General features: G+C 44.0%; 1 protein-coding gene across 1 annotated transcript; it reads left to right on the forward strand.

Moving 5' to 3' along the window:
• Window positions 1-2514: 2514 nt before the first annotated feature.
• On the forward strand, window positions 2515-25412 carry LOC133407614 (gamma-aminobutyric acid receptor subunit alpha-2-like). Its single transcript, XM_061685682.1, has 9 exons — window positions 2515-3097; window positions 5849-5964; window positions 11713-11780; window positions 13172-13392; window positions 14434-14516; window positions 15192-15335; window positions 23431-23583; window positions 24169-24371; window positions 24701-25412. The coding sequence occupies exons 1-9, from the start codon at window positions 3030-3032 to the stop codon at window positions 25007-25009; spliced, it is 1365 nt and encodes a 454-aa protein (XP_061541666.1). The 5' UTR covers window positions 2515-3029; the 3' UTR covers window positions 25010-25412.
• The last annotated feature ends 483 nt before the right edge of the window (window positions 25413-25895 follow it).

Consider the following 25895-nt stretch of genomic DNA (forward strand, 5'->3'; position numbering starts at 1 on the left):
CTATGACACTAAGACTTGTTCAACAAATCGAATTAGCCCAAAAAATATTCTTACCTGTGAAAGGTCATTCCCAGTTCAGAGTGACAGTCCAACGTATGCAGCGCAATGCGCAGGCATCCTTGTTGTTTTGTCAGTCACTTTCAATTTGTATTTTTTTTTTTTTTTTTTTTTAGCGCGCATTCGTGCTTCTGGGCTTCATCGGGAAGCACAGTGACTTTTGAGGTTTTATTTTTACAGACCCCAATGCATCCCCAAGTCCAAGGAACTCCAAAGCCCCCGTCACCTCCCATTTTCGTCTGTTTTTAACACCACGTTGTGTGCGCACATCACGGAAGCATAACCTTCACAGTCCAACGGAGCGACTGCCGGTGACATAAACGAGAAAAATCAGCATGTGATGAACTCCTGCTCGCTTAACCATCTGCCGCCTGTCAGCCATTTAATCATCACATGCTGTGAAGCATGACATGTCCGGCTCCATCACTCCTTGACACAATGAAACGGCGATCATGGCGTACAATTATCACGCTGGGACGGGAAGGCCGCTGGCACTAAGTTGCGTTGCGTTGACACGTTGGCTCGGTTGTAAAACCGCAGGCGCCCGCACATCAGTCGCGTCACTTCGCTGATCGAAATTCCCCCCAAAAATCATAAAATCAAATGACTCCCTTGTAGGAGTAGAAGAAGAAGAAGAAGAAGAAGAAGTCAATTTGAGCGTGCACACTAATTTGGCTTTCTCTGCCATCTGGTGGCTTTTGGCAGCAGAATCGTCCGCATCAGCGTTTTGCAAGTCAATCAATCCTATGTGGCAAATCAGGAAGGGACAAAATACAAAATGCACTTCCCAAATGGATTGAATTCAGTAACTACGCTCCGGTCTTCTTTATGCAAAGCGGTTCATTGTAGGCCAGTTCACTTCTCTCAATACCCACAGGCGGCACGTTTGAAATATGCGTCATTTCCTTGGCAACCCATCCGTCCATTTCCTTGGTAACGACTCCCCCCTTCCGTTGCCATGTGATCTCGAGACGTTTCCCGGCAGGAGACAAAACGTGCGAGATCCCTCCGTCGATCTCAGCTATCGGAGCGCAAACTCAGCAGTTACAGAAAAGAAAACGGAGCGATCGTTGACAATCAAATGATATCGGGATTATTTTTTAGAAATGACGAAAGGCCACGGTTGCGTTTGAATCAGCCACAGGTGGATGATTCAAAACGGTGGATGATTCGCGGCCCCTTGACGGGCGGCTCACCTCTCCGGCCTCTCCCAACATCGATCTTCTCCCGCTCGCCGCTCGTTGCCGAGGAAACAGGCCAGACAATGGCGCGCCGTTCCCAGCTTTAGCCCGACTTTCATCCGACGGCGACACGTCGCACGCTCACTCGATAGTCGGGAATAAATTCATACAATTTCGTGGAACGAATATTAGAATGGAAGTCAGCGGACGGAGGAGGTCGAGCGTTTCTTCGAGCGTTTCGGCCCGCAGAGGAAGACCGGGAATTTCAACTGGGAACACTTCCTCTCGCCCTGCACCGACTTGATTCCAAAAATCTTAAAGGGGCGACACGTGAGGGTAAAAAAACGCGGGCATCCCGCAGGGTTCTGTTTCGTCACCCGTCCTCTTCTCCTTCTACGCGAATGAAATGAGGTGCGGCAACAAAAAAATGCCGTGACCTTCATAAAATATGGAGACATGTCTGGCAGATGAACCTTCCCTGCCCGCACCCAGGCAGTATTCGGACACCGTGTGGCGCTTTGGTTTCGGGAGGGCTCGCTGGATCAGAATGTCGGCAAAACCAAAGAACCGTGCTCCCGGGGGAACGCCGGACCCGTGATACACGTCCTGTCGAGAATGAAGTCCACTCTTCACATTCATATATATTACAGAGAAATAGAACATTTTATGCGGGGATCAGTATTTTTATGACATAAATATGACCCAAAAAATACCAATTAGAATACTAATATACAGTAAAGTCCTCTCTTTCTCTTTCTCTCGCTCTCCTTTTTCTTTCTCTTTTTTTTTTGAACGAAGAGATATAAACCGATTGGATGAATGATTCCTCCATTATTGCAAGTAGTTAGAGCGTTTGATCGAACTGTCTTAAGCATCACTTCCATCGCAGCACAGCAAAGTTGGGGATGCATTATCAATACGTGCATATGAGGCGACGTGAATTATTCCAAGGGGCGAGTGTGTGTGTGTGTGTGGGGGGGGGGGGGGGGGGGATGCTCTGCAGGCGCTAGAGAAGAAGAAACTCGCTCTAGGACCCAGGCTGTGTCCTCCTCAGCCTTTGTGGTCTGCGCGTGTGTCGCGGAACTCAATGTGCTGCTTGCTTATCACGATTCACATCGAGAGCGCAAGATGATGATGATGATGATGATGTGCAAGACCTTTTGAAGCCAGCATTGCTTGTTTTGACCCCCGCCCCCACTTCTTTTTTTTTTTTTTTTTTTTTTTTTTTTTTTTTTTTAAATTATTATTGTTATTATTTAGATTTTCCTCCCTGCTTCACTCCATCAGTTAATCGGCTCATTTGAGCCCCGATGGAAGCTCGAGCGTTCCGGCCGACCGGGACCACGATCGCTTTGCGCCCATGACACACGCGAATCGTCTTTAAGTTGCTCCTCTTTTCGCCGTCGACGACCGCGGCTGCCGTGGGGACTTTGCGCACTCGAGGTGCGTGCGCTTTGAGCCCAAATTGTCACCGCAAACGCGCGCGGGTGGGGGGGGGATGGGTATGGAGGGGGCTGATCGCTTTGTTTCTCTGCGCTAGTACGTCTCCTCAACACTGATTCTAGGCGTGCGCTAGGAGGATCGCGTCCTAAATTGGTGGCACGGCGTAAAACGCGTCGACTGACATGAGCCAGTATTTGGGGCGATAGCACTGACGACTAATTCCCGCCTCCTCCCCCTTTGTCCCTCGTGCATCTCCGATTTCCCCGAATGTTCTGTTGAAATCCACGCGAGCCCCCCCCCCCCCCCCCCTCCCGCTTGTCGTTGCAGTGGGCGTCCTGCGAAGCAGCGATGCGGAGCGGCAACAGCGCGCCTCTGCTCCTCTCCTGCCTGGCGCTCGCGGCTTGGCGGATGACCAGGTGAGCTTTGCATTTGATTTCCTTGCTTTGCGAAAGGGAGACGTGTGGAGGAGTGTTGGCGTGCGTGCGTGCGAGGGACTTCCCTCCTCTCAAGAGTCCGTGGACGCGCAGATAGCGCACGGAGGAGAGTCAATTTACGCCTTCTGCGCCCTCAGCCTGGCCGTAACCTGGAGGCGCGGTGCGAAGAAGCCACACGGGTTCGGATATCGACATTGCAGAGAAACAAGCGCGCAAGTAATTGTCAAAAATATTCATCAAAAATCGGCAGCAGTACTTCGCACACGCGGCGCATTTGTATTGCACATTGGGAACATTCGCATGGAGGGGGGGGCTACGACAGACAGGAAGCAAACTGTAGAGTCATACGCAATTTTTTAACAGACACTTTTCGAAATTGTCCTCCACACGCTACATGTGATACAGTAAAACATGTAGGTCATGAGGCCGGGAACTGAATGTCAGGCCAGTATCAAACATCCAGCCAACTTTCTCTCGCTATATCGCGAGGCTAGGAATCGGTTGGTGGTTTTCAGCTCGTAAAATAGAGAGGTCTCGCGCTGAGCCCCACAGATAACGTTACGTTTACAACCAAACACAGCAGCGGTGGATACTAGCGACTCGACTGTATAATAGATATCTTGGGGTCTTGTTCACGAGCGAGGGACGAATGGAACGGGAGATCGACAGGCGGATCGGTGCAGTGATGCGGACTTTGTATCGGTCCGTTGTGGTGAAGAAGGAGCTTAGCCGAAAGGCGAAGCTCTCGATTTACCGGTCGATCGACGTTCTCACCCTCACCTATGGTCACGACCTGTGGGTCGTGACCTGTGGGTCGTGACCCAAAGAACACGACCTGTGGATCGTGACCCAAAGAACAAGATCCTGGATACAAATGAGTTTCCTCCGCAGGGTGTCCGGGCTCTCCCTTCGAGATAAGGTGAGAAGCTCGGTCATCCGGGAGGATCTCGGAGTAGAGCCGCTGCTCCTCCGCATTGAGAGGAGCCACATGGTGGCTCGGGCCTCTGATTACGATCCCTCCAGGACACCTCCCCGGTGAGGTGTTCCGGGGACGTCCCGCCGGGAGGAGACCCCGGGGACACCCCAGGACACGCTGGCGAGACCACGTCCTTCGGCTTGCCTGGGAACGCTTCGGGATCCCCTTGGAAGAGCTAGAGGAAGTGGCCGGGCTTCCCTGCTGAGGCTGCTGCCCCCGGGGCCCGACTTCGTATAAGCTGAGGAAAATGAATGGATGGATATATATATATATATATATATATACACACACACACATTGGGTACGGAAAGTATTCAGACACCCTTAAATTTTCACTCTTTGTTATATTGCAGCCATTTGCTCAAATCTTTTAAGTTCCTTTTTTTTATTAAAAAAGAAAAACTGAAATATCACACAGCCATAAGTATTCAGACCCTTTGCTGGGACACTCATATATTTAACTTGGGTGCTGTTCATTTCTTCTGATCATCCTTGAAGTGGTTCTACACCTTTATTGGAGTCCATCTATGTTTGACTATACTGTTCTAGAAAGTCAACCATCCCTGCAGCCCTCCACCAGTCGGGGCTTTATGGCAGAGTGGCCCGACAGGAAGCCTCTCCTCAGTGCAAGACTCATGAAAGCCCGCATGGAGTTTGCGAAAGAAAACACCTGAAGGGCTCCAGGATGGTGAGAAATAAGATTCTCTGGTCTGATGAGACCAAGATAGAAATTGTTGGCCTTAATTCTAATGTGTGGAGAAAAGCAGGCCCTGCTCATCACCTGGCCAATAAAGTCCCAACAGTGAAGCATGATGGTGGCAGCATCATGCTGTGGGGGTGTTTTTCAGCTGCAGGGACAGGACGACTGGTTGCAATCGAAGGAAATATGAATGCGGCCAAGTACAGGGATATCCTGGACGAAAACCTTCTCCTGAGTGCTCAGGACCTCAGACTGCGACAAAGGTTCACCTTCGAACAAGACAATACCCCTAAGCACACAGCTAAAATAACGAAGGAGTTGCTTCAGAACAACTCTGTCACTGTTCTTGAATGGCCCAGCCAGAGCCCTGACTTAAACCCAATTGCGCATCTCTGGAGAGACCTGAAACCATCATCCAACCTGACAGAACTGGAGAGGATCTGCAAGGAGGAATGGCAGAGGATCCCCAAACCCAGGTGTGAAAAACCTGTTGCATGATTCCCAAAAAGACTCATGGCTGGATTAGCTCACAAGGGCGCTTCTACTAAATACTCAGCAAAGGGTCTGAATACTTATGGCTGTGTGATATTTCAGTTTTTCTTTTTTCATAAATCTGCAAAAATGTCAACAATTCTATTGTTTTTTTCTGTCAATATGGGGTGCTGTGTGTACATTAATGAGGGAAAGAAATGAACATAAATGATTTTAGCAAATGGCTGCAATATAGAAAAGAGAGAAACATTTAAGGGGTCTGAATACTTTCCGTACCCACTGTATAGATGGATATATATATATATCCATCCACCCATTTTCTTTACCGCTTCTCTAAGTCGGGTCACGGGCTACTGGAGCCTATCCCAGCTATCTTACACCCTGAACCGGTCGCCAGCCAATCGCAGGGAACTTGGAAACAAACAACCATTTGCACCCGCAGTCACACCTACGGGCAAAATCACACGAGACACTGAACCCTAACTTGTCTCCACCAGCGTAAATGAACAGCAATTTGTAGCGTACGCGTCAAATCAAGTCGCGTTGTTATCATGTCTGTCGAGCAGATCGGCGAACGCCGACGCCACATCTGATGCCTTCAAAACCAACATCACCCTGTTCACCCGCATCCTGGACAGCCTGCTCGACGGTTACGATAACCGTCTCCGGCCTGGTCTCGGAGGTAAGAAAACATTCCATTTTATACGTGTATCAATATGAATTTTCCAATTTTCTTTTCCTATCTTCTGAACACCAGTCTGTTATAAAACCGCGTTTTGAACGGCTGATGGTCGACACTTCAGTTAACAGCAGCATTCTTAAGCACAAATCCCCCCTGCCAGAATCAAGTGACAAACACAAAACATTAAAATGATATAATGCATTGTTTCCTAGAAAGCAAGGCCACCATTTGACTATCAAACACGTGAAACTCTTTTTTTTGTTTTGTTTTTTTGCTTGTATTGTACAGTGATTCTGCATTCAACGGAGACATCTTATTAAATTATGCATTTTTTACAGGAGCAGTTTGAGTAAAATGGTACATTTAAAATTTGATGATTGTTTGAGTCATGTTTAAAAAGAAAACATTAAACGATGTACGAGTAAAACATTTATGACATCGAATATTTCCCCCGCGGTGAAGGCCAGGCTTCACTATTTTCCCTTTAGCCGTGTTGCATTTGCGGAGGAAGCAAAAAGGCTGTGAATTTGGAGAATTGAGGACAAACAGCTTTTCTCGAGTGTGCCGCTCCCGTCATCTTCTATGCTCGGCCCCTCAGCCCGAAGTCGAGCTCCTCCCTCAGGATTTGGTCCCATTTGAAATTCAAACCCCCCGAGGTCCATCGGCCGAGAAGCGCCCATATGGGAAACAGACCTTCTCTGGTCTGGCAGCATTGTACAGCGCATACACGGCTGCTCCTTAGTCATAAGTGCTGTTAGCTTAATTATTCTTCAAAATGAAAAAAACAAACAAAGAAAAATAAAAACAACGGCATGGGTCATTTTCATATAATTTGATCAATAACGGTAAAGATACTAACATTCTAATTTAGCCATTTTTCATGCTGCCTTGGTTTTTATTTGGGTCATTTCTTTGGTAACAAAAAAATGCTTCCAAATATCACAATGGTATTACACCAAAACACAATGAGCAATTTTGATTTGCTTTCGCGGGCCAAATAAAATGATGTGGCGGGCCAGATCTGGCCCCCTGGGCCACCAGTTTGACACCTGTGTTCTAGGGGGTAGTGAGAGACGAAGACAAAAGAGAAAAAATGCACTAATTGTAAACAAGATGAGAAAAGTAAATCATTACATATCTACAACGCCAAATCCAATGAAGTTGGGACGTTGTGTTAAACATAAATAAAAACAGAAAACAATGATTTGACCTTTTCTTTTAACAACATTCAATAAACGTTTGGGAACTGAGGACACTAATTGTTGAAGCTTTGTTGGTGGAATTCTTTCCATTTCTTGCTCGATGTACAGCTTCAGCCGCTCAACAGTCCGAGGCCTCCGTTGTCGTATTTTACACTTCATAATGCGTCACACATTTTCACTGGGAGATAGGTCTGGGCTGCAAGCAGGCCAGTCTAGTACCCGCACTCTTTTACTACGAAGCCACGCTGTTGTAACACGTGCCGAATTTGGTTTGGCATTGTCTTGCTGAAATAAGCAGGGGCCTCCATGAAAAAGACTTTGCTTGGATGGCAGCATGTTTCTCCAAAACCTGTATGTTCCTTTCAGCATTCATGGTGCCTTCACAGATGTGTAAGTTACCCATGCCATTGGCACTAACACAGCCCCATACCATCACAGATGCTGGCTTTTGAACTTTGCGTCCATAACAGTCCGGATGGTTCTTTTCCTCTTTGGCCCGGAGGACACGACGTCCACAATTTCCAAAAACAATTTAAAATGTGGACTCGTCGGACCACAGGACACTTTTCCACTTTACATGAGTCCATCTTAGATGAGCTCGGGCCCAGAGAAGCCGACGGCGTTTCTGGGTGTTGTTGATTAATGGCTTTTACTTGGCATAGTAGAAAATACAATTGCACTTACGGATGTAGCGCCAACCCGTATTTACTGACATTGGTTTTCTGAAGTGTTCCTGAGCCTATGTGGTGATATCCTTTACACAATGCAGTGCTGCCTTAGGGATCAAAGGCCACGGGCATTCAATGTTGGTTTTCGGCCTTGCCGCTTCCATGCAGTGATTTCTCCAGATTCTCTGAATCTTCTGATGATATTATGGACCGTAGATGATGAAATCCCCAAATTCCTTGCAATTGTACATTCAGGAACATTGTCCTTAAAACCTTTGACTATTTTCTCACGCACTTGTTCACAAAGAGGTGAACCTCGCCCCATCTTTGCTTGTGAATGATTCAATTCAATTCAGGGAAGCTCCTTTTCTACCCAATCATGGCCCCCACCTGTTCCCAATGAGCCTGTTCCCCTGTGGGATGTTCCAATCACGTGTTTGATGAGCATTCCTCAACTTTCTCAGTATTTTTTGCCACCTGTCCCAGCTTTTTAGAACGTGCTGCAATTCCAAGTTACTGTATTTACTGACATTGGTTTTCTGAAGTGTTCCTGAGCCCACGTGGCGATATCCTTTACACATTGACGTCGGTTTTTGATGCAGCCATAAAATTCTAAGTTCATGATTATTTGCTAAAAACAATCAAGTTGATCAGTCTGAACATGAAATATCTTGTCTTTGTCGTGTATTCAATTAAATACAGGTTGAACATGATTTGCAAATCATAGTGTTCTGTTTTTATTTATGTTTAACACAACGTCCCAACTTTACTGGAATTGGGGTTGTACAATATTGAAACATGAAATATGAGTGTTGCATGGGGCTGTAGTGCTCCACCCTGTGAGGGAAGGACAGGACAAGCTAGAACAGGACCAGGACAGGAGAAGAAGCCGTTTCGCATGCACAAAGACTGACAGAAGTGTCGATTGGTTAGCTCTGTAAATGTTGGCGAAATATGAATACCTAAATACTTAATGTTTCCTATGGGAATGGGGTAATCTGGGATTAGATCTGCAGGAGTCCATGAGTTTGGTGTTCCTTCTTCCTCACGAAAGAATCAAAATTTGCTACTGCTATTGTAAAAAGTAGTCTATTATGTAGTCTATTATGCCCTCGTATTGAGACTCATCCTTGTCTCCTGTTATAAAAGGCCGAGATAGCCTGAGTGAAATTAGAGTCAATGAGGCATTTTTCTTCTGACTCCATAAATAAGGTGCGTTTCTTGTAACAGGAGGAGGTCTGTTTTAAATTTCGTGATATGATCCATAATCTTAATTCTCTTTGCCTGCGATCGAATGCCATTGGCATTCCATGACACAAAAGTGAAGTGTGACATAGAATGGGTGCGTGTATAGTCATTTTAAATAGATTGGGTACTGTAGGGTACTTTGTTGTCGGTTTCTTTGACAGTTTTCGGGAGATTTTATTTGGGTATTGTGTTGACAAATGTTATTTCGAGTGGGTGATAGAGATGCCGTATTTAAGTACCGCAAAGCCAGGGTACAACGAACAAACACTGAACATAGAAGACAAACAGTGACAAGGGGATAATATGGTGTGTGGTTGTTGTTTGCGGTGCGCAAGAAGAGTTTTGAGCGACGTGTGTGTAAACAAGCAGAGCAGGAAAGCAGAGATAGGAGTGAGAATTCATGCTGCTGGCATGCGTGATTCCGTTTTTTGTTGTTGTTTTGTTTGTCGAAGCAAAAGTGGGAAGAATGAGAACAAACTATAATACGCTTTTGACAGTAACGGCAATAGATCAAAAGGAGCACTTATCGAGAAGAGTCTATCTACGTCACGAGTGAAGATCTGCGCCTTCCCTTTCCGCTCCCGAGCAAGCGCTGTCTCCTAAACAAACACTTGTGTTCTCACAAGTGGGTCTTCTACACGGAGGCAACCGATCGGAGGAAAGGCGTCGGTCTTAGCCAAATATGGACAAAGTGAATACAAAACTGGGTCAAACAGAAGTAGCTGATAGAGGGCCCTTTTCTGGACACCCATATGACGAAACCAAGGGTTTCTTTTGGTTTTTTTTTTTACATGAAATTGAAATTGAAATTAGAGAGTCACTCTATGGACCTCTAAATATCCAAAGTACGGTTCCTTTAAAGTGGGGAAACTATGTACAAAAAAAAAATAATTTGAGGGGGGGGGGCAATAGTTTTTCACGGTACTGTACTTTTTCTTTGATAATCGCACCGTGTTGTTTGTAGTTTAAAAAAAAAATACGGTATAGTCCAGTAAATGTTGGACCTGAAAACATTGCTTCCTGATAATGGCTCATGGTTCAGCAAGCCCATCTCTAACAAGGCACTAGGATTTTACGGAAAGAACGTTTGTCCGATCTTTCCGAATAAATGAACTTGAGGTATTGTCCTCATATTCCTATAAATAACTACACTGTCGTCCTGAGGCATTAAATGCACTCTGGGTAAAACATTTTACTCCAGGGGCTCTGTGCTGTCCCAGGTTTGCTGTTGGATGGGCGCACTGTTGGTTTTGTCTCGTCTCTTTATGTTGTTGTATGCGGAAACGTAGACAGATTCAACTAAATACACAAGGATCAGGTCTTTTCAGGCTTGGTGAATGTAGGGAAATCGTACAATTGCGACTGGGAGCAGTAGAGCTGCAAGTGCACTTTCTGAGCACTGTCCAAAATGACCTTGAGCAAGGCACGGGGCGGACCTCAACTCACGGACCAAGTCAGTTATCAAAGGAATGGCTGAATCTTCTCATGCAATAAGAAAAACAACAACACAATTAGGGGAAAACATGCTTTTCATGCCAAAGATATATTTTTCAAAAGTCAAACTAATGGAGGGCCTAAGTGCTGGGTCTACATGAATAAACGTACAAACTTAAAGGTATACATGCCTGTTAGCCTGCAACTGTCCATTTCCTTGGATTCACATACCCTTTAAATAAGACAGCCGTTATATGTTTTCGTGGATCGATGGGGGCGACTGCCGGCCTTGTAATGCATCAGAGCACTTTAGTTTGGAATACTGATCTCTTAAGCTTGTGCTAGCGTTCAAGTAAAAGAGAAAGCTTTTTAAAATTCACCGAGCATGAGAGATCTAGCTTCGGTAATTATTGAAAGAGACGGAGTGCGCGAGAAGCAAATGGACCTGACGTTGCGGTGCTGATGCGGTAGTACATTATCACCTGAATTGGAAGCATGTGAGGATTCGCTCGTCCTATCCGTCACATCAGCGTGAACATTTACAACGCATTTTGTATGCTTAAAATCACTGTTGTGGTTCTTCAGAAAAATGGGTCCCGCAAGAGTTGCTTGCTATTCAGGTCAAATAAAGGTCGTATGCAATCTACAGTATTGACTTACGAGTCTTCTGAGTTACGGGCCGTTGCTCGCTCGATTCGTTTGTCTTGCGCTGCGGCCAAAATGAATGACAAGCGCGCTTCAGGTACGCCCAAGCCCAAGTGAAGCGGGGAAAAAAAGGAACGCCACGGTCGCCCGATGCCATGCCATGTTACTATGGAAACACTATAGTGGTTGGAAACATTCTGTGCTCCAACCAGGAAAAAGAATCTGAGCAATTCTTTAAAAAGAGAATTTAGAATGCAATACGTTGAATTATCGTTGTGGTTTGGTATGATGGCTTGATCGGAAGAGAAATCTGAATTTTGCAAAAAGCCCAATTGACAGTCGCGGAGAATACTGCAGTTTGGTGCGCTCCCAAATCAATTGATATCAGATGAAAAAAAAAAAAAAAAAAAAAAGAGAGTTAAAAACAAGCCTTTTTAAAAACATCTTTTATATTGAATTCAAGTGTCCTCTTGGTGAATTAGCAGGTGCACATCTCTCATTGTGGTTATTTGCTGCTCAATTGAACATGTCAACTCTTCTGTGCCTTTCAGACAGGGTAACTGAGGTGAAGACAGACATCTTCGTCACTAGTTTTGGACCCGTTTCAGACACAGACATGGTGAGAACAGATATATTTTTAGTTGCTCTTTTGAATGAATGTTCCTATAAATCTACTACTACTACTACTGCTGAAATGGCTTTGCCTAATTTACGACATCATTACGCTGCCTGCGCGCCACTCTATAGGCCACAGAACTAAAGGACGATTGTTCCTCTCTTAAGCACGACGTCAATTCATGTGACAGTAATCTTATGAATTATTGAAACTCCTCTTGTTATTCCCGTCGGTCCTTTGTTTATCCCGGGCTTTCCCTGCTTATCATTCTGAGACGTGCGCTCCACTTCACCTCATATCGCAAATGTGCCTATCGTTGTTGAAGACCCATTTTCCAAGTGATTGATCTGTTGATTGAACGGCGACAATGTGTCTGTTCCATTCTGCCCTCTCCGAATCGGATGCAAATTCAAACTCTCTCACACAAACATCCACGGTCGTGACGAGCAGCTCTCAAAAGTATATTTTCCATGATTCAAATAAGACCCGCAGTGAAGAAAATTTGGCACAGAATTATAAATTTGAACACAATGTGCCATATTACTGTACACAGAGATGTTAGTGTCGTAACCGTAGTGTATTGCTGCCACCTAAAAAAAAAAAAAAAAAAAAAAAAAAAACATTTTATTTGAATATGGTTGATTTATGTTGAGAAATGTGGGCCCGTTTCGCTGTTATTCACTTTTAGGATATGCCATATTGAATTGCTCTCTCTATAGTCACTAGTATAGCTAGCTGAACAAAGATACAGTACTTTTTTCGTGTGGCAATTTTCTGTGGTGCACTTGATAAGCACAGCGGTTGGAAAATCACTGTATTAGTACATTGACCTGGACCCGTTGTATAAGAGCGGTTTGTGTGATCGTTTAGGTTGCCGGCATTCTATTTGTCCATAGGTGGGTTTTATTGGAGGATCTCAGCCTCCTGATGTGGCTTTTCGAGTGCAAAAAAAACAAAAACAAAAAGACAAAGACAAACGAGCCAGGGGTTTATCTTTTTCTTCACTGGCTATGTGTGAATGAGGCAAACGCACACTTAAACACACATTTCATAGTGCAAGGCTTTCTGCGCTGTTATGTGTGGTTTCTTTTGACAACAGAGGATTATGGGTCAAGGCTTTCTCTCTGCCTCAGAGCCATCTTAGGAAAGCCACCAGTGCAAAGAGCTATGAGGAACAAGGAGAGCACAGGCTTCACCTCTCAAACGAATACCGTGCTGTCATAGCCGAAAAGTCACCTAGTGCTCAGGTTGACCGTGTCAGGTGAAGTACGATTAGAAATGTCAGTGGACAGTACAGACAATGTGTTTGAGTTCACCTTTTTCAACCAAGAATGGGACTCTGTTTCATTCTCAACAGCAACTGTTGGGACTGATGAGAGCTCCTCTTCCCTCAGGAATACACCCTCGACGTTTTCTTCAGGCAAGCCTGGAAGGATGAGAGATTAAAATTTCATGGCCCAATGAAGATTTTGCCTCTCAACAACCTGATGGCGAGTAAAATCTGGACCCCGGACACATTCTTCCATAATGGGAAAAAGTCGGTGGCTCATAACATGACCATGCCTAATAAATTACTGAGGATTAAAGATGACGGGACATTGCTGTACACGATGAGGTAATTAATGCCAGACAAACTCATCTCGCTGTGATAAAGCTATAATCGTATATATGTGCTGTGATGAATCATCTTGGGAAAGATTTGCTGTCGCCCTGAGAGTTACATGTCGGAATCAATAAGTCCAAAAGCCATCATTTCCGTCGGCGTATACTGGGTATTTTGTATTTTAACACGCCGAGATCGGGTATTGAGATACGATTTGAATCAATTGAAAGTGAACTGAGAAAATTGAAATTGACTGAATTTAGACTGGAGGTTCAGGGTGTACCCCGCCCCCCCTGCGCTTGTTCTTTGACTTAGCCTATTGCAGCTTCCTCATATACATTGAGCAACCTTTTGAAAGTGTTTAGCCGTGGTTGCCCTTCCAAAGCAACAAATTGAATCACAGCTCTCTGTTTCTATGCTACGTCTGTGCGTCCAACAAGGAGGTCCTTTCCAAAATGGCTGACAGAAAGCGGACATGTCGGTTGAAACGAAGCTTTTTTTAAATAAACTTTCAAGCAAGTATTTCAACGACAAACTGTGAACATTTCAGGAAAAAAGTAAATTATTAGTAGGTTAAATTGTTGACTGCCCTCGTATCTCAACATATTTAGATTTTGCTGGTTCCCCGGGTACTCCTGTTTCCTCCCACATCCCAAAAACACGCGTGGTCGGTTGATTGGAAGACTCTAAATTGCCCGTAGGTGTGACTGTGAGTGCGAATGGTTGTTTTGTTTCTATGTGCCCTGCGATTGGCTGGCGAACAGTTCAGGGTGTACGCCACCTCTCGCTCGAAGAAAGCTGGGATAGGCTCCAGCACACCCGCGACCCTAGTGAGGAGAAGCGGTAAAGAAGATGGATGGATGGATGGATGGTCTGTTTTGCTATGCTGATTACAGCACAGGTGAATAATTTCTGTCTTAAAACATGACAGACAGGAAGTGTCTTGAACAGTACACGAGTTAGATTTTGCGTTCGGTGGATTTTTGAAACATGTCTAACCTGTCATATTTTGTGTAGATTTTCAAAGTCCAACTGTCTGTGAATTGCATGCAGGTTAACCGTGCACGCAGAGTGTCCAATGCATCTGGAGGATTTCCCCATGGACTTTCACTCCTGTCCGCTTAAATTTGGCAGCTGTAAGTAACTGTAATGATGATAGCCAATTGGCATTGTCAGGAAGGATTGTGCTTCAAATGAGCCAGGCGAGGCTTTTGCTGTGTATTTTGTCCTTGTGCAGTTATTATTGCCGTCGACATAGCCATGTCGTGCTAAGCAGCCGTGGCAGAGACGTATGTAGCGCTTTGTTACCTTGCGATAGGTTCCGGTTCCGTGGCCATCGTCACATTTTGCCATCCACTGATACCCTTCCATGGCGAAGTTCACAATAACCCGCCTGCTTGGGATTTAGCTTCCGCTTCGCCACTTTCCATGTCTGAGTGAGATTTTCAAAAGTAAAAAGGGAAACATTTCATTGAAAACAATTACATATTTTGCCACTTCCTTACATTTGATGCTTTTGGCCTCTTCTATGTAAAATCTAGTGTATTAATAGAGATCAAAACACCGACACTTGCCGAACACAATTTCACAAATATGATAATTGAAAATGTTTTGTTCCAGTGGAAAAAAAATAAAAGAATCTGTTTTATTGTCCTTTGCTTCATTTTGAAAGTTTGTATGCCTTCTTTTAGCTTACAAACAGAGGGATTTCTCATTTGGATGCCTGGACTGATTTCTGGAAAATTATCCGATGTCGTAGCTGTTCCGTATTCATTTTGTGTGATGTGTTTTCGTTTTTTTTTTTTCTTTAGACGCCTACACAATCACGGAAGTGACTTACGCTTGGACTCTGAATGCCTCTGATTCTGTAGTCGTGGAAGGTGAAAGCTCGCGTCTGAATCAGTATGACTTACTTGGACAAACGGCAGGGCAGGAAACTATTAAATCAAGTACAGGTAAGCACATGCTCAGATGAGGCTACGTTTTGAGGTAACAGAATCACCAAAATCAATCTTCACTTCTTCACCTCACACCGACCCATCGTCCACATTCAAAATAAGACCGTCTTCGCCCATTACTGTTTAACGTCATTCATTGATGATGGGTCGCGGCAGTGCTGGAGCCTATCCCAGCTATCATCGGGCAGGAGGCGGGGTACACCCTCAACTGGTCGCCGGCCAATCGCAGGGCACATACAACCCCAATTCCAATGAAGTTGGGACGTTGTGTTAAACATAAATAAAAACAGAATACAATGATTTGCAAATCATGTTCAACCTATATTTAATTGAATACACCGCAAACACAAGATATTTCATGTTCAAACAGATCAACTTGATTGTTTTTAGCAAATAATCATGAACTTGGAATTTTATGGCTGCAACACGTTCCAAAAAAGCTGCGACAGAGTCATGTTTACCGCTGTGTTACATCACCATTTCTTCTAACAACATTCAATAAATGTTTGGGAACTGAGGACGCCAATTGTTGAAGCTTTGTAGGTGGAATTCTTTCCCATTCTTGCTCGATGTACAGCTTCAGCCGTTCAACAGCCACGCTGTTGTAACACGTGCAGAATGTGGTTTGGCATTGTCTTGCTGAAATAAGCAGGGGCCTCCATGAAAAAGACGTTGCTTGGATGGCAGCATCTGTTTCTCCAAAACCTGTATGTACCTTTCAGCATTAATGGTGCCTTCACAGATGTGTAAGTTACCCATGCCATTGGCACTAACACAGCCCCATACCATCACAGATGAGGGCTTTTGAACTTTGCGTCCATAACAGACCGGATGGTTCTTTTCCTCTTCGGCCCGGCGGACACGACGTCCACAATTTCCAAAAACAATTAGAAATGGGGACTCGTCGGACCACAGATCACTTTTCCACTTTGCATCAGTCCATCTTAGATGAGCAGGGCCCAGAGAAGCCGGCGGCATTTCTGGATGTTGTTGATAAATTGGTTTTCCTTTGCATAGTAGAGTTTCAAGTTGCACTTCCAGAAGTAGCGCCGAACTGTATTTACTGACATTGGTTTTCTGAAGTTTTCCTGAGCCCACGTGGTGATATCCTTTACACATTGACGTCGGTTTTTGATGCAGCCATAAAATTCTAAGTTCATGATTGTTTGCTAAAAACAATCAAGTTTGTCAGTTTGAACATGAAATATCTTGTGTTTGTCGTGTATTCAGTTAAATATAGGTTGAACATGATTTGCAAATCATTGTATTCTGTTTTTAATTATGTTTAACACAACGTCCCACCTTCATTGGAATTGGGGTTGTAGAAACAAACAACCATTCGCACACACATTCACACCTACGGGCAATTTAGAGTCCTCAATTAACCTACCATGCATGTTTTTCAAGCTGTGATTGTGTCCTTGTCTTGAACTCCACGTTGCAGGAGGCAGCTATAACTTGTGAGCAGATCACTTTACGTCTTTTCGTTTCTTGCTTTGTTTTTACTTCGAAAAAAAAAGCAAGACGAATAATTTGTTCAGTGTTGTACACAACTCACATTTAATTGATTAAAACATAAAACAAAGACAATTGCATGCTGTATATCTAAAACAACCATACTATGTTGCCTTAAGAACGGAAAATACCGTACATACATGAGAACGGTTAGCATCGACAGTCACAGTTTTGCAAGATTTTGCATGCGGACAGATAATATAACAATACTCACAGACATATATTTCTTATCCTCTATGAAAAATGACAAATATTACGGCAACTTACTGAGTAATGGTAGTAGCAGTCGTAGGAGGAGTCTATTGCTGTTTGTTTGCATGACTGTATTATACAGTACTGCCTCCTGCTCGCCAAGGCAGGTCACGAGAAGGAGCAGCACACTGAACTGGATTGCAGGATTAAATCGTGATGCACACTCTGTTTACTGCTTTGCATTCTATTTAATTATGCTATTACTCTATGTTTTTATAAAGTACAATATCTTTTTTTTTTTTTTCCCTTTTCAAAAAACAATGAATTTTGAGGGGGTGGGGGGGATTGATGGCATTTCTATGCATTTCAATAGGGAAATATGATTGGACATCCAAGGGTTCTGAGATACAAGCGTGGTCACGGAATGAATTAAAGTCGTATCTCAAGGCACCACTGTTGCGTTAATCTCCATTTTGCACGGACCAAAAACCCAAAAGCAGTCTGAGAGGTGTGCTTTTGCTCCGACAAGCCTTTCCACTTTCCCAAAGCTCCCCACGGAGAATGAGAATGGGCAGACATTTAGATGCAGTGTAATATGCTGTGTCTTGGTGCGTGATTTATTTTATTTGATTTTTTTTTTCGTGTGTGTTCAAAGGGGGTTGGGGGAGTAACTGGATAAAAAGAAATAAATGATGCTGATGCAGTACTGGACAAAGGAAGGACATCTGCCTGTTGTGACAGTAAGGAATGCCCACAGCGCAGAAAGTGATGGCCACTGTGCCTGTCAATGATTTTAGTGTCCTATACTGGTCTCCACAATTTGTATTTATTTACGTTGCCGTGACGCACTGTGACACTTGGACCGTGCAGTGTAAGTCCAGTCATGGTTTTGCCCATTACGAAGTGTAAAAAATGTCACTCATTTCTCCGTACATTAGATTTGCATGAATTCCATTCCAAGTTTCGAACATATTTAGAGTCTGCTGTTTGTTTTATTCGAGATTGCTCTTCAGTGGATGAGAGATCTGAAACTGTGTGTGATTCTCAAGACAGCGTTGATCTAATTTTAGCAGTATTGTTTAGTTGAGGAAACGGCATGACACCGAGGGTGTTGCCTGGAAATGTGTATGCATCCTCAATTTGCACACGAAGCTGAAGGTCTTGGTGTGAAACAACAACAAACAAGCAAGGCTTTATTTTGGAGAAAAACGGAGTCCTAACAACTCGATTAAAAAGAGACAACCTCCTCATTTCAGAAAATATAGGACAAACAAACAAAGGAACATTTGCAGGATCTGCCCGCTGTGGAAATAGGAGATTTTTTTTAAAAATGGCAAACTCAGGGCTGACAGAAGAGTACAACAAGAACTTAATTCGAACATGTACTGTACATCGGTTGCGCATGATTAAATCGTGTAAAACTAACAGATAATATTTGATTATTTTTCAGGAAAACAGGGGAACATTATGTCAGTTTACATTATATATTGACATTTATATTTGCAACCGAAAACTGAAGTATGTTGTGCAGCAACATGGCCGGCTCGTCTTTGTACGAGCATCTGGCCGTCCGTTTGGGGCTACTGTAGCTGGTAGTGACTGTTCTCCTTTTGTATTTGTGCGTTTGCTCAATTGCTCCAAAAAAGGCACAAAAGACAGCCAAGCAATGGCTCATGAACTCCTAAGTCAAGGTTCCACCACATCAGAGCTCTCAATGGGTTTGGAGAAAAATGTACACATTTATTTTGGCAACTGAAATACCACTGTGACAAGTTGTTTTTCGGATTCCAAATTACATCCTGTACCTCTACTCCCCTTAGGGACTTCATCCATTCCCAGGCTAACGTATTTCCCCAGTGACTGCCTTTGACTGTCAAGGGAATCCCTGCATCAGTTTCATTCAGTACGAATGTCCTTTCATGAACTAAACGCTCCTATCGAGGTTAAGTGGTGTACGATGCCTTCATGGCAGGAAAAATACCCGACTGTGACTGTTTCTTTGGTTTGACTAGTCGTTCCACATTATCTGATTGGCTGACTTGAAATGAATCATTCATTAGTGGTGTGTCAGGGTTTAATGTAGCGTACTTGCAAACTAGGTCATTTGGCACGAGCGAATGTCGCTCTCGGGCTTCACTGGAACGGACATCTTGCACAAACATGTGAACGTAGTATTACACGCTGACAGAATTTGTACGATTTCGCCACGCATTCATGTCCTAGTTGTTACTTTAAAGCACTTATGTGACGTACACTTGAGTGTAGCAAGCATGCTTTAGTACATACTAGAACACACATCTAACGCGAACTGCACGGAATCATGGCATTTACTCCGCACCGTGTCGTGCAGCTAACAGAGATCTTGACATTTCAGGGTGTAAATAATAGAAAACAAACGATGTGAGTTGGGCCTTGGTGTTGTGTATTTTGCCTCACTGCTGCACAGTCCTGATTTACTGACACTTGAAAAACAAATCAACAAAGGACTGTCAATATAACATTTGAAGGAAAAAATAATCTAACAGACCTTTGCCAAGATTGAACGACTACGTCCAAAAGGGAAAATAAAATCTTTGAAGAGCGTATTTCATCCGCATTGTGGCGAAGGGCATTTTCTGCAGTCGCCAGCGTGCCCTGTTGCACAATCATGATTTACTGGAAAAACAAACACTGACAGATTTGAATTGTGCACTCTGACAAAAACGCAGTGAATGTCAATTAATGACGGCACAAATCCAAAAGCTACAGGTCTCGGTCCTGCTGGTGGATGCAACATAAAATCTTTAAAAACCACATAAACAAAAGGGCTAACTCAGTAACACAAATCAGAATGTGTGGTAGGTAGAGGATGACAAAATTATATGACAATATTATTGATTTTGGGATGGGCGAAATGATTCCATCAGGCCTTTGAATGGGAATTACAGCTGATTAGTTCACTTGTCTGACTTCTAACATTTCAGAAGCCGGGGAGACCATCAAAGGAAAATTCCAGAACAATGGAGGCAAAATGGCTTGTTCAAATGAAAGCCGTGCTCCCTTTGTAAATCCGTAACTGTTTTGGCAATTTTCGATGACAAAGGTTGAGTCAATCGAATTGCTTTTATGGAGTTGTATTTTGTGCAAGAAGAGAATACAGAGTGACACACAGCGTATGATTAGTATGATTGGGTTCTACAGATGTCCTATCGGCGTGAGTAGATTTAGATGGTTTAGGAGCAGTAGTAGGCGTTTGGAGTATTGAAATTTGGAACCAAATCACAGGATCCATTCCTGATACATCAGTCTCTGGGGCCCAAACATCATTTTTTGTTGTTTGTTAAAGGGATTCATATTTTAAAGTCAGATACAGAAGGTTACCGGTTAAGAAAAACGGAAATATCACACAACCATAAGTATTTAGACCCTTTGCTGTGACACTCATATTTAAGTGGGGTGCTGTCCATTTCTTCTGATCGTCCTTGAGATGGTTCTCCACCTTCATTGGAGTCCAGCTGTGTTTGATTATACTGATTGGACTTGATGAGGAAAGCCACACACCCGTCTATGTAAGACCTTACAGCTCACAGTGCATCTCAGAGCAAATGACAATCATGAGGTCAAAATGAACTGCCTGAAGAGCTCAGAGACAGAATTGAGGCAATGCACAGATCTGGACAGTGTTACGAAAAAAATGTCTGCTGCACTTAAGGTTCCTAAGAGCACAGTGGCCTCCATCATCCTGAAATGGAAGCCGTTTGGGACAACCAGAACCCTTCCTTGAGCTGGCCGTCCGGCCAAACTGAGCAATCGGGGGAGAAGAGCCTTGGTGAGAGAGGTCAAGAAGAACCCAAAGGTCACTGCGGCTGAGCCCCAGAGATGCAGTCGGGAGATGGGAGAAAGTTCTAGAAAGTCAACCATCACTGCAGCCCTCCACCAGTCCGGGCTTTATGGTGGCCCGACAGGAAGCCTCTCCTCAGTGCAAGACACAGGAAAGCCCGCGTGGAGTTTGCTAAAAAAAACACCTGAAGGACTCCAAGATGGTGAGAAATAAGATTCTCTGGTCTGATGAGACCAAGATAGAAATTGTTGGCCTTAATTCTTAGTGGCATGTGTGGAGAAAAGCAGGCACTGCTCATCACCTGTCCACTACAGTCCCAACAGTGAAGCATGGTGGTGGCAACATCGTGCTGTGGGGGTGTTTTTCAGCTGCAGGGACAGAGAGACCGGTTGCAATCCAAGAAAAGATGAATGCGGCCAGGTACAGGGATATCCTGGACGAAAACCTTCTCCAGAGTGCTCAGGACCTCAGACTGGGCCGAAGGTTCACCTTCCAAACAAGACAATGACCCTAAGCACACAGCTAAAACAACGAAGGTGGGCTTCAGAACAACTCCGTGACTGTTCTTGAATGGCCGGGCCAGAGCCCTGACTGAAACCCAATTGAGCATCTCTGGAGAGACCTGAAAATGACTGCCCACCAACGTTCACCATCCAACCTGACAGAACTGGAGAGGATCGGCAAGGAGGAATGGCAGAGGATCACCAAACCCAGGTGTGAAAAAGTTCTTGCATCATTCCCAAAAAGACTCATGGCTGTATTAACTCACAAGGGTGATTCATATTTTAAAGTCAGATACAGAAGGTTACCGGTTAAGAAAAACGGAAATATCACACAACCATACTAAATGCTGAGCAAAGGGTCTGAATACTTAGGGCTGTGTGATATTTCAGTTTTTCTTTTTTCATAAATCTGCAAAAATGTCAACAATTCCGTTTTTTTTCTGTCAATATGGGGTGCTGTGTGTACATTAATGAGGAAAAAAATGAACTTAAAAGATTTTAGCAAATGGCTGCAATACAACAAAGAGTGAAAGATTTAAGGGGGTCTGCATACTTTCCGTACCCACTGTATTCCCTCTTGTGCAAGGCTCTTTTTAATGCTGTACAGGGGGTGTACAATTCATCTCTATACCTAACCTAACCTTAGCTAACACAGTGGCAAAGTCATCCATCCATCCATTGTCTGCAACCGCTTCATCCTCAGAAGAGTCGCGGGCGTGCTGGAGCCTATCCCAGCTATCTTCGGGCGAGAGGCGGGGAAGACCCCGAACTGGTCGCCAGCCAACCACAGCCAAACAACCATTCGTGCACACACATTCACACTTACGGGCAATTTAGAGTCTTCAATCGACCTTCCACACATGTTTTTGGGGATGTGGGAGGAGAAAACCCACGCAGGCACGGGGAGAACATGCAAACTCCACACAGGCGAAGTCTGATTTGAACCCAGGTCCTCAGAGCTGTGAGGCAGATGTCCTCACCAGTCATCCACCGTGCCGGCTGGCAAAGTCATAATCATGCTAAATATTCTTATGAAAACCACTTCTCGGACAAATAAATCTAGCTGGACCCTCTTGTATTTACCAGGCAGAGCTTCAACTTTTACATAAACCCAACAAAGCTACGGGCAGCTCGAAACCATCCTCGGTCAAAGACATAGCACCTTTTGCTAATCTCTCTCATAGGCAAGCTCAAGACTGAACCGGCGTGAAACTGGTGGTCACTTGGCCCGAGGCTGAGACTAACACCAGTTTAACTCCTGGGGGAAATTACCCTCCACTGGTACTCTGTGGCATCAAGGTAATGAGGTCAGGGAAGGTGGATTAGAGGCGTTCTGTGTCGTCAAAGCGGTCTTGGCGCGTTCATAAGGTGGGGGCACCTCCATCTCGCTATATCGTGTATTTGTGAGCTATTTCAGCAATGTGAGTGAGATCTGTGAGATGCTCTAATTATTGTCTTCCCTCTCAACAAGCGACCGCCTCTACAAAAGTCAAGCAGCAGCATGTAACTAGGTCTTCATTTCGGATCGCAGCAAATCAGCTACTGTATGTTTCTCTGTTCTGTTGCCATGGGTAACACATCTTCTTCTCATGTCGAATCATGGCTCCTCTTTGAAATTGTCAGAGCCTCGATTCAGAAGGCCATCTCAGAGAAAGTAGTCCACCATATTAATCATTTGCGAGGTCATTTACAGGATTTACGGCTGCCCTTTAAATGACGTTTGACGACAAATAACTCTATTTATTGTTGAACTAACAGAAACGAATGAAGTTGTACTTCGCAATTATTACGGCAAATAAATATGAGTAAAACGGTAAATGGGCCTTCACTTGTAGAGCACGTTCCTACCTTCATTGCAATCGGTTTTCTCAAACCATTTGAATCGAACTAACTCAATAGGTTTTACAGTGTAGCTGTTTAATACTAATAATTAAACCAGCAGCCCCCCTCGCCGCACAAAAAAAAACCCACTTACTTTGCACAGCAATGATTATTTTCCTGTTCTGATGCAAATCTCCTGCAGCCGTTGTGATGCTTTGAACTGACCTCTGCTTCCGCTCAGGTGAATATACCGTGATGACAGCTCATTTCCATCTGAAGAGGAAGATTGGCTATTTTGTCATCCAGACATACCTCCCATGCATCATGACCGTCATCCTCTCCCAAGTGTCTTTCTGGCTGAATAGAGAATCAGTGCCGGCGAGAACTGTATTTGGTAAGTGTGTGCATCACTCTTTGACAACACTCTTCTCATGCTCGTTCTTCCATGGCCAGCAGGCAACGTGACTACAGTTCATAGAGCCGACGAATTCAAAAGAGTTAAAGCAATGTGGCTCTCATGTTATGAATCGTGGATATTAAGGGGGCAGTCAGAAAAGACTAAAGTTACGGACGACTTGTGTCATTTGCAGCTAACAGATAGTCATTCACAAAATCAAAAAATAATTTTCGGGAAAAAAAAAAAAAATCACTCATTATTTGGTCAGGGCATAGGGTGTAAAAGATGCTTTATAGGCTTATTATATAATTGTAAAAGAGAAAATGGGGGGCGCAATCAATTCGTAGCAATTTAACGTGCAATCACAAATGCTTCATTCATAAAAGCTTGACTAGAGGAGCATTTTGACTATTTTAAAATATCAATTTTTCTGTTGCAAATCTATGCTCGATGGTGTGTTTTTCATGACGTACAGTAATGCCATCCTCTGTGTATGTTGTATGTATACCCTATTTAATTTAAAAAAAAATACAGAATCTTACCATATGCACCTTATCAAAATTGTTTTATTTGTGCTTTCAGGGGTAACCACTGTGCTCACGATGACGACGCTGAGTATAAGTGCTCGCAACTCCCTCCCCAAGGTTGCGTACGCCACCGCCATGGACTGGTTCATCGCTGTCTGCTACGCTTTTGTCTTCTCTGCTTTGATTGAGTTTGCCACAGTCAATTACTTTACCAAGCGTGGCTGGGCCTGGGATGGAAAGAGTGTCGTGACTGACAAGGTGATGAGGAGAAACCGTTTTCGAAAAGGACGGATATGAGCACTATGCTTCGCGTAGAGGAACATGAGCTCAGAAAATCAAATCAAATTGTGATGAATTGTCTTTCTGGTGCTACATATCAGCTCGTAGTAAACACTATTTAGAAAATATCAACATTCCGGATGACTTTGTTATCGATCAAGCACGAGCACAACTTCATTTTAAGAACCCCTAAAATGAATCCCAACTCCCCTAAACCTATGATTCTAGAATCGCCCCCTGTCAAGCGTTATCATTTTTCTGCGCTTGTCTCCGAGACATTTCACTTGATTCTTTTGGTCTCCCAACAGAAAAAAGAAAGAGCATCGGTGACCAAGAAGAACAACGCCTATGCTGTAGCAGTGGCCAATTATGCGCCTAATATTACCAAGGACTCCAGCACGCTTCCAACTATTGCCAAAGGAGGCACTTTGGAAGCCAACAAGGCTAAAGGAGAAGGCAAGGTCCCAGAGAGCAAGAAGACGTTCAACAGCGTTAGCAAAATCGACAGGATGTCAAGGATTTTGTTCCCCGTTCTCTTCGGTTCCTTCAATCTGGTTTACTGGGCCACCTACTTAAACCGAGAACCCGTCATCAAGGACATGGTGCCCTCGACTTAGAAGCCAGCATTCACGTGTTCCGGTCGGGAGGCTCAGAACCAAATACCTCCAGCAACTGTGTGTACATACTTTTGCAGAGTGATGTCCTGGATTGCAGTGTGATCCTCCAGCTCTGCCTATTTTCTACACCGTTTGCAGCACTTTTGACAACTCTGTCTTTTGGAAATGTCTATGTCTATTTATATTCTATTTTCATTGTGTGATGACTTCAATTCAAATGCGTATTTGTTTCCAGTGTAGGTATGTGACCACTGTACATAAAGTATCAACGTCAACGCAAACATACAATGATTTATAATGACTTCTGAATATTTTTTATTTTGTTGTAATTGACACCCGTCGCTTGATGTTCCTGTGAAATAATTTTCTTTGGAGTGAAATCGATTAAACGAATACATTCGCATGTTGTTTGACCGTTTTCTGTTTTGCCATTCAAAATGGGGCCACCTTTGTCTGTCCAAGCCATTGCAAATAAATACAATTGTACGGTATTGTTACAGAGGACATGTATTATTATCGATGACTATTGGTATGAGGCTCCAATTAACATACTCGGCGTGTTCAGTTGAAATGTACACATAATATTTTATGACTTTATCACGAGTGTAAAAATTGATGGTGTAGCGGTACACTCGCCTGACTCTGGTGCGGGCAGCGTGGGTTCAGTTCCCACTCAGCGACGGCGTGAACGTGACTGCGAATGGTTGCCCGTGTCCAGATGTGACTGGCGACCAGTTCAGGGTGTAAGTCCGCCTCTCCTCTCGCCCGAAGTCAGCTGGGATCGGCTCCGGCGCTGAAAAATGGATGGATGCATCTCTGGTCTAAAAATTTCAAAATGACCATGTCTGTTCAAAGTTGCGATCGTACGAGCCTTAAGATACATTTC

This window comes from Phycodurus eques, chromosome 9, assembly GCF_024500275.1.
Source record: "Phycodurus eques isolate BA_2022a chromosome 9, UOR_Pequ_1.1, whole genome shotgun sequence".
Classification (NCBI taxonomy): domain Eukaryota; kingdom Metazoa; phylum Chordata; class Actinopteri; order Syngnathiformes; family Syngnathidae; genus Phycodurus; species Phycodurus eques.

What these genes read in the sequence shown, in the direction of transcription:
- LOC133407614 (XM_061685682.1), top strand. Translation starts at nt 3,030, where the DNA reads ATGCGGAGCGGCAACAGCGCGCCTCTGCTCCTCTCCTGCCTGGCGCTC. An exon ending in AACTATTAAATCAAGTACAG is followed by an intron (nt 15,336 to 23,430) that starts GTAAGCACATGC and finishes GCTTCCGCTCAG; the next exon opens with GTGAATATACCGTGATGACA. An exon ending in GCCGGCGAGAACTGTATTTG is followed by an intron (nt 23,584 to 24,168) that starts GTAAGTGTGTGC and finishes TTGTGCTTTCAG; the next exon opens with GGGTAACCACTGTGCTCACG.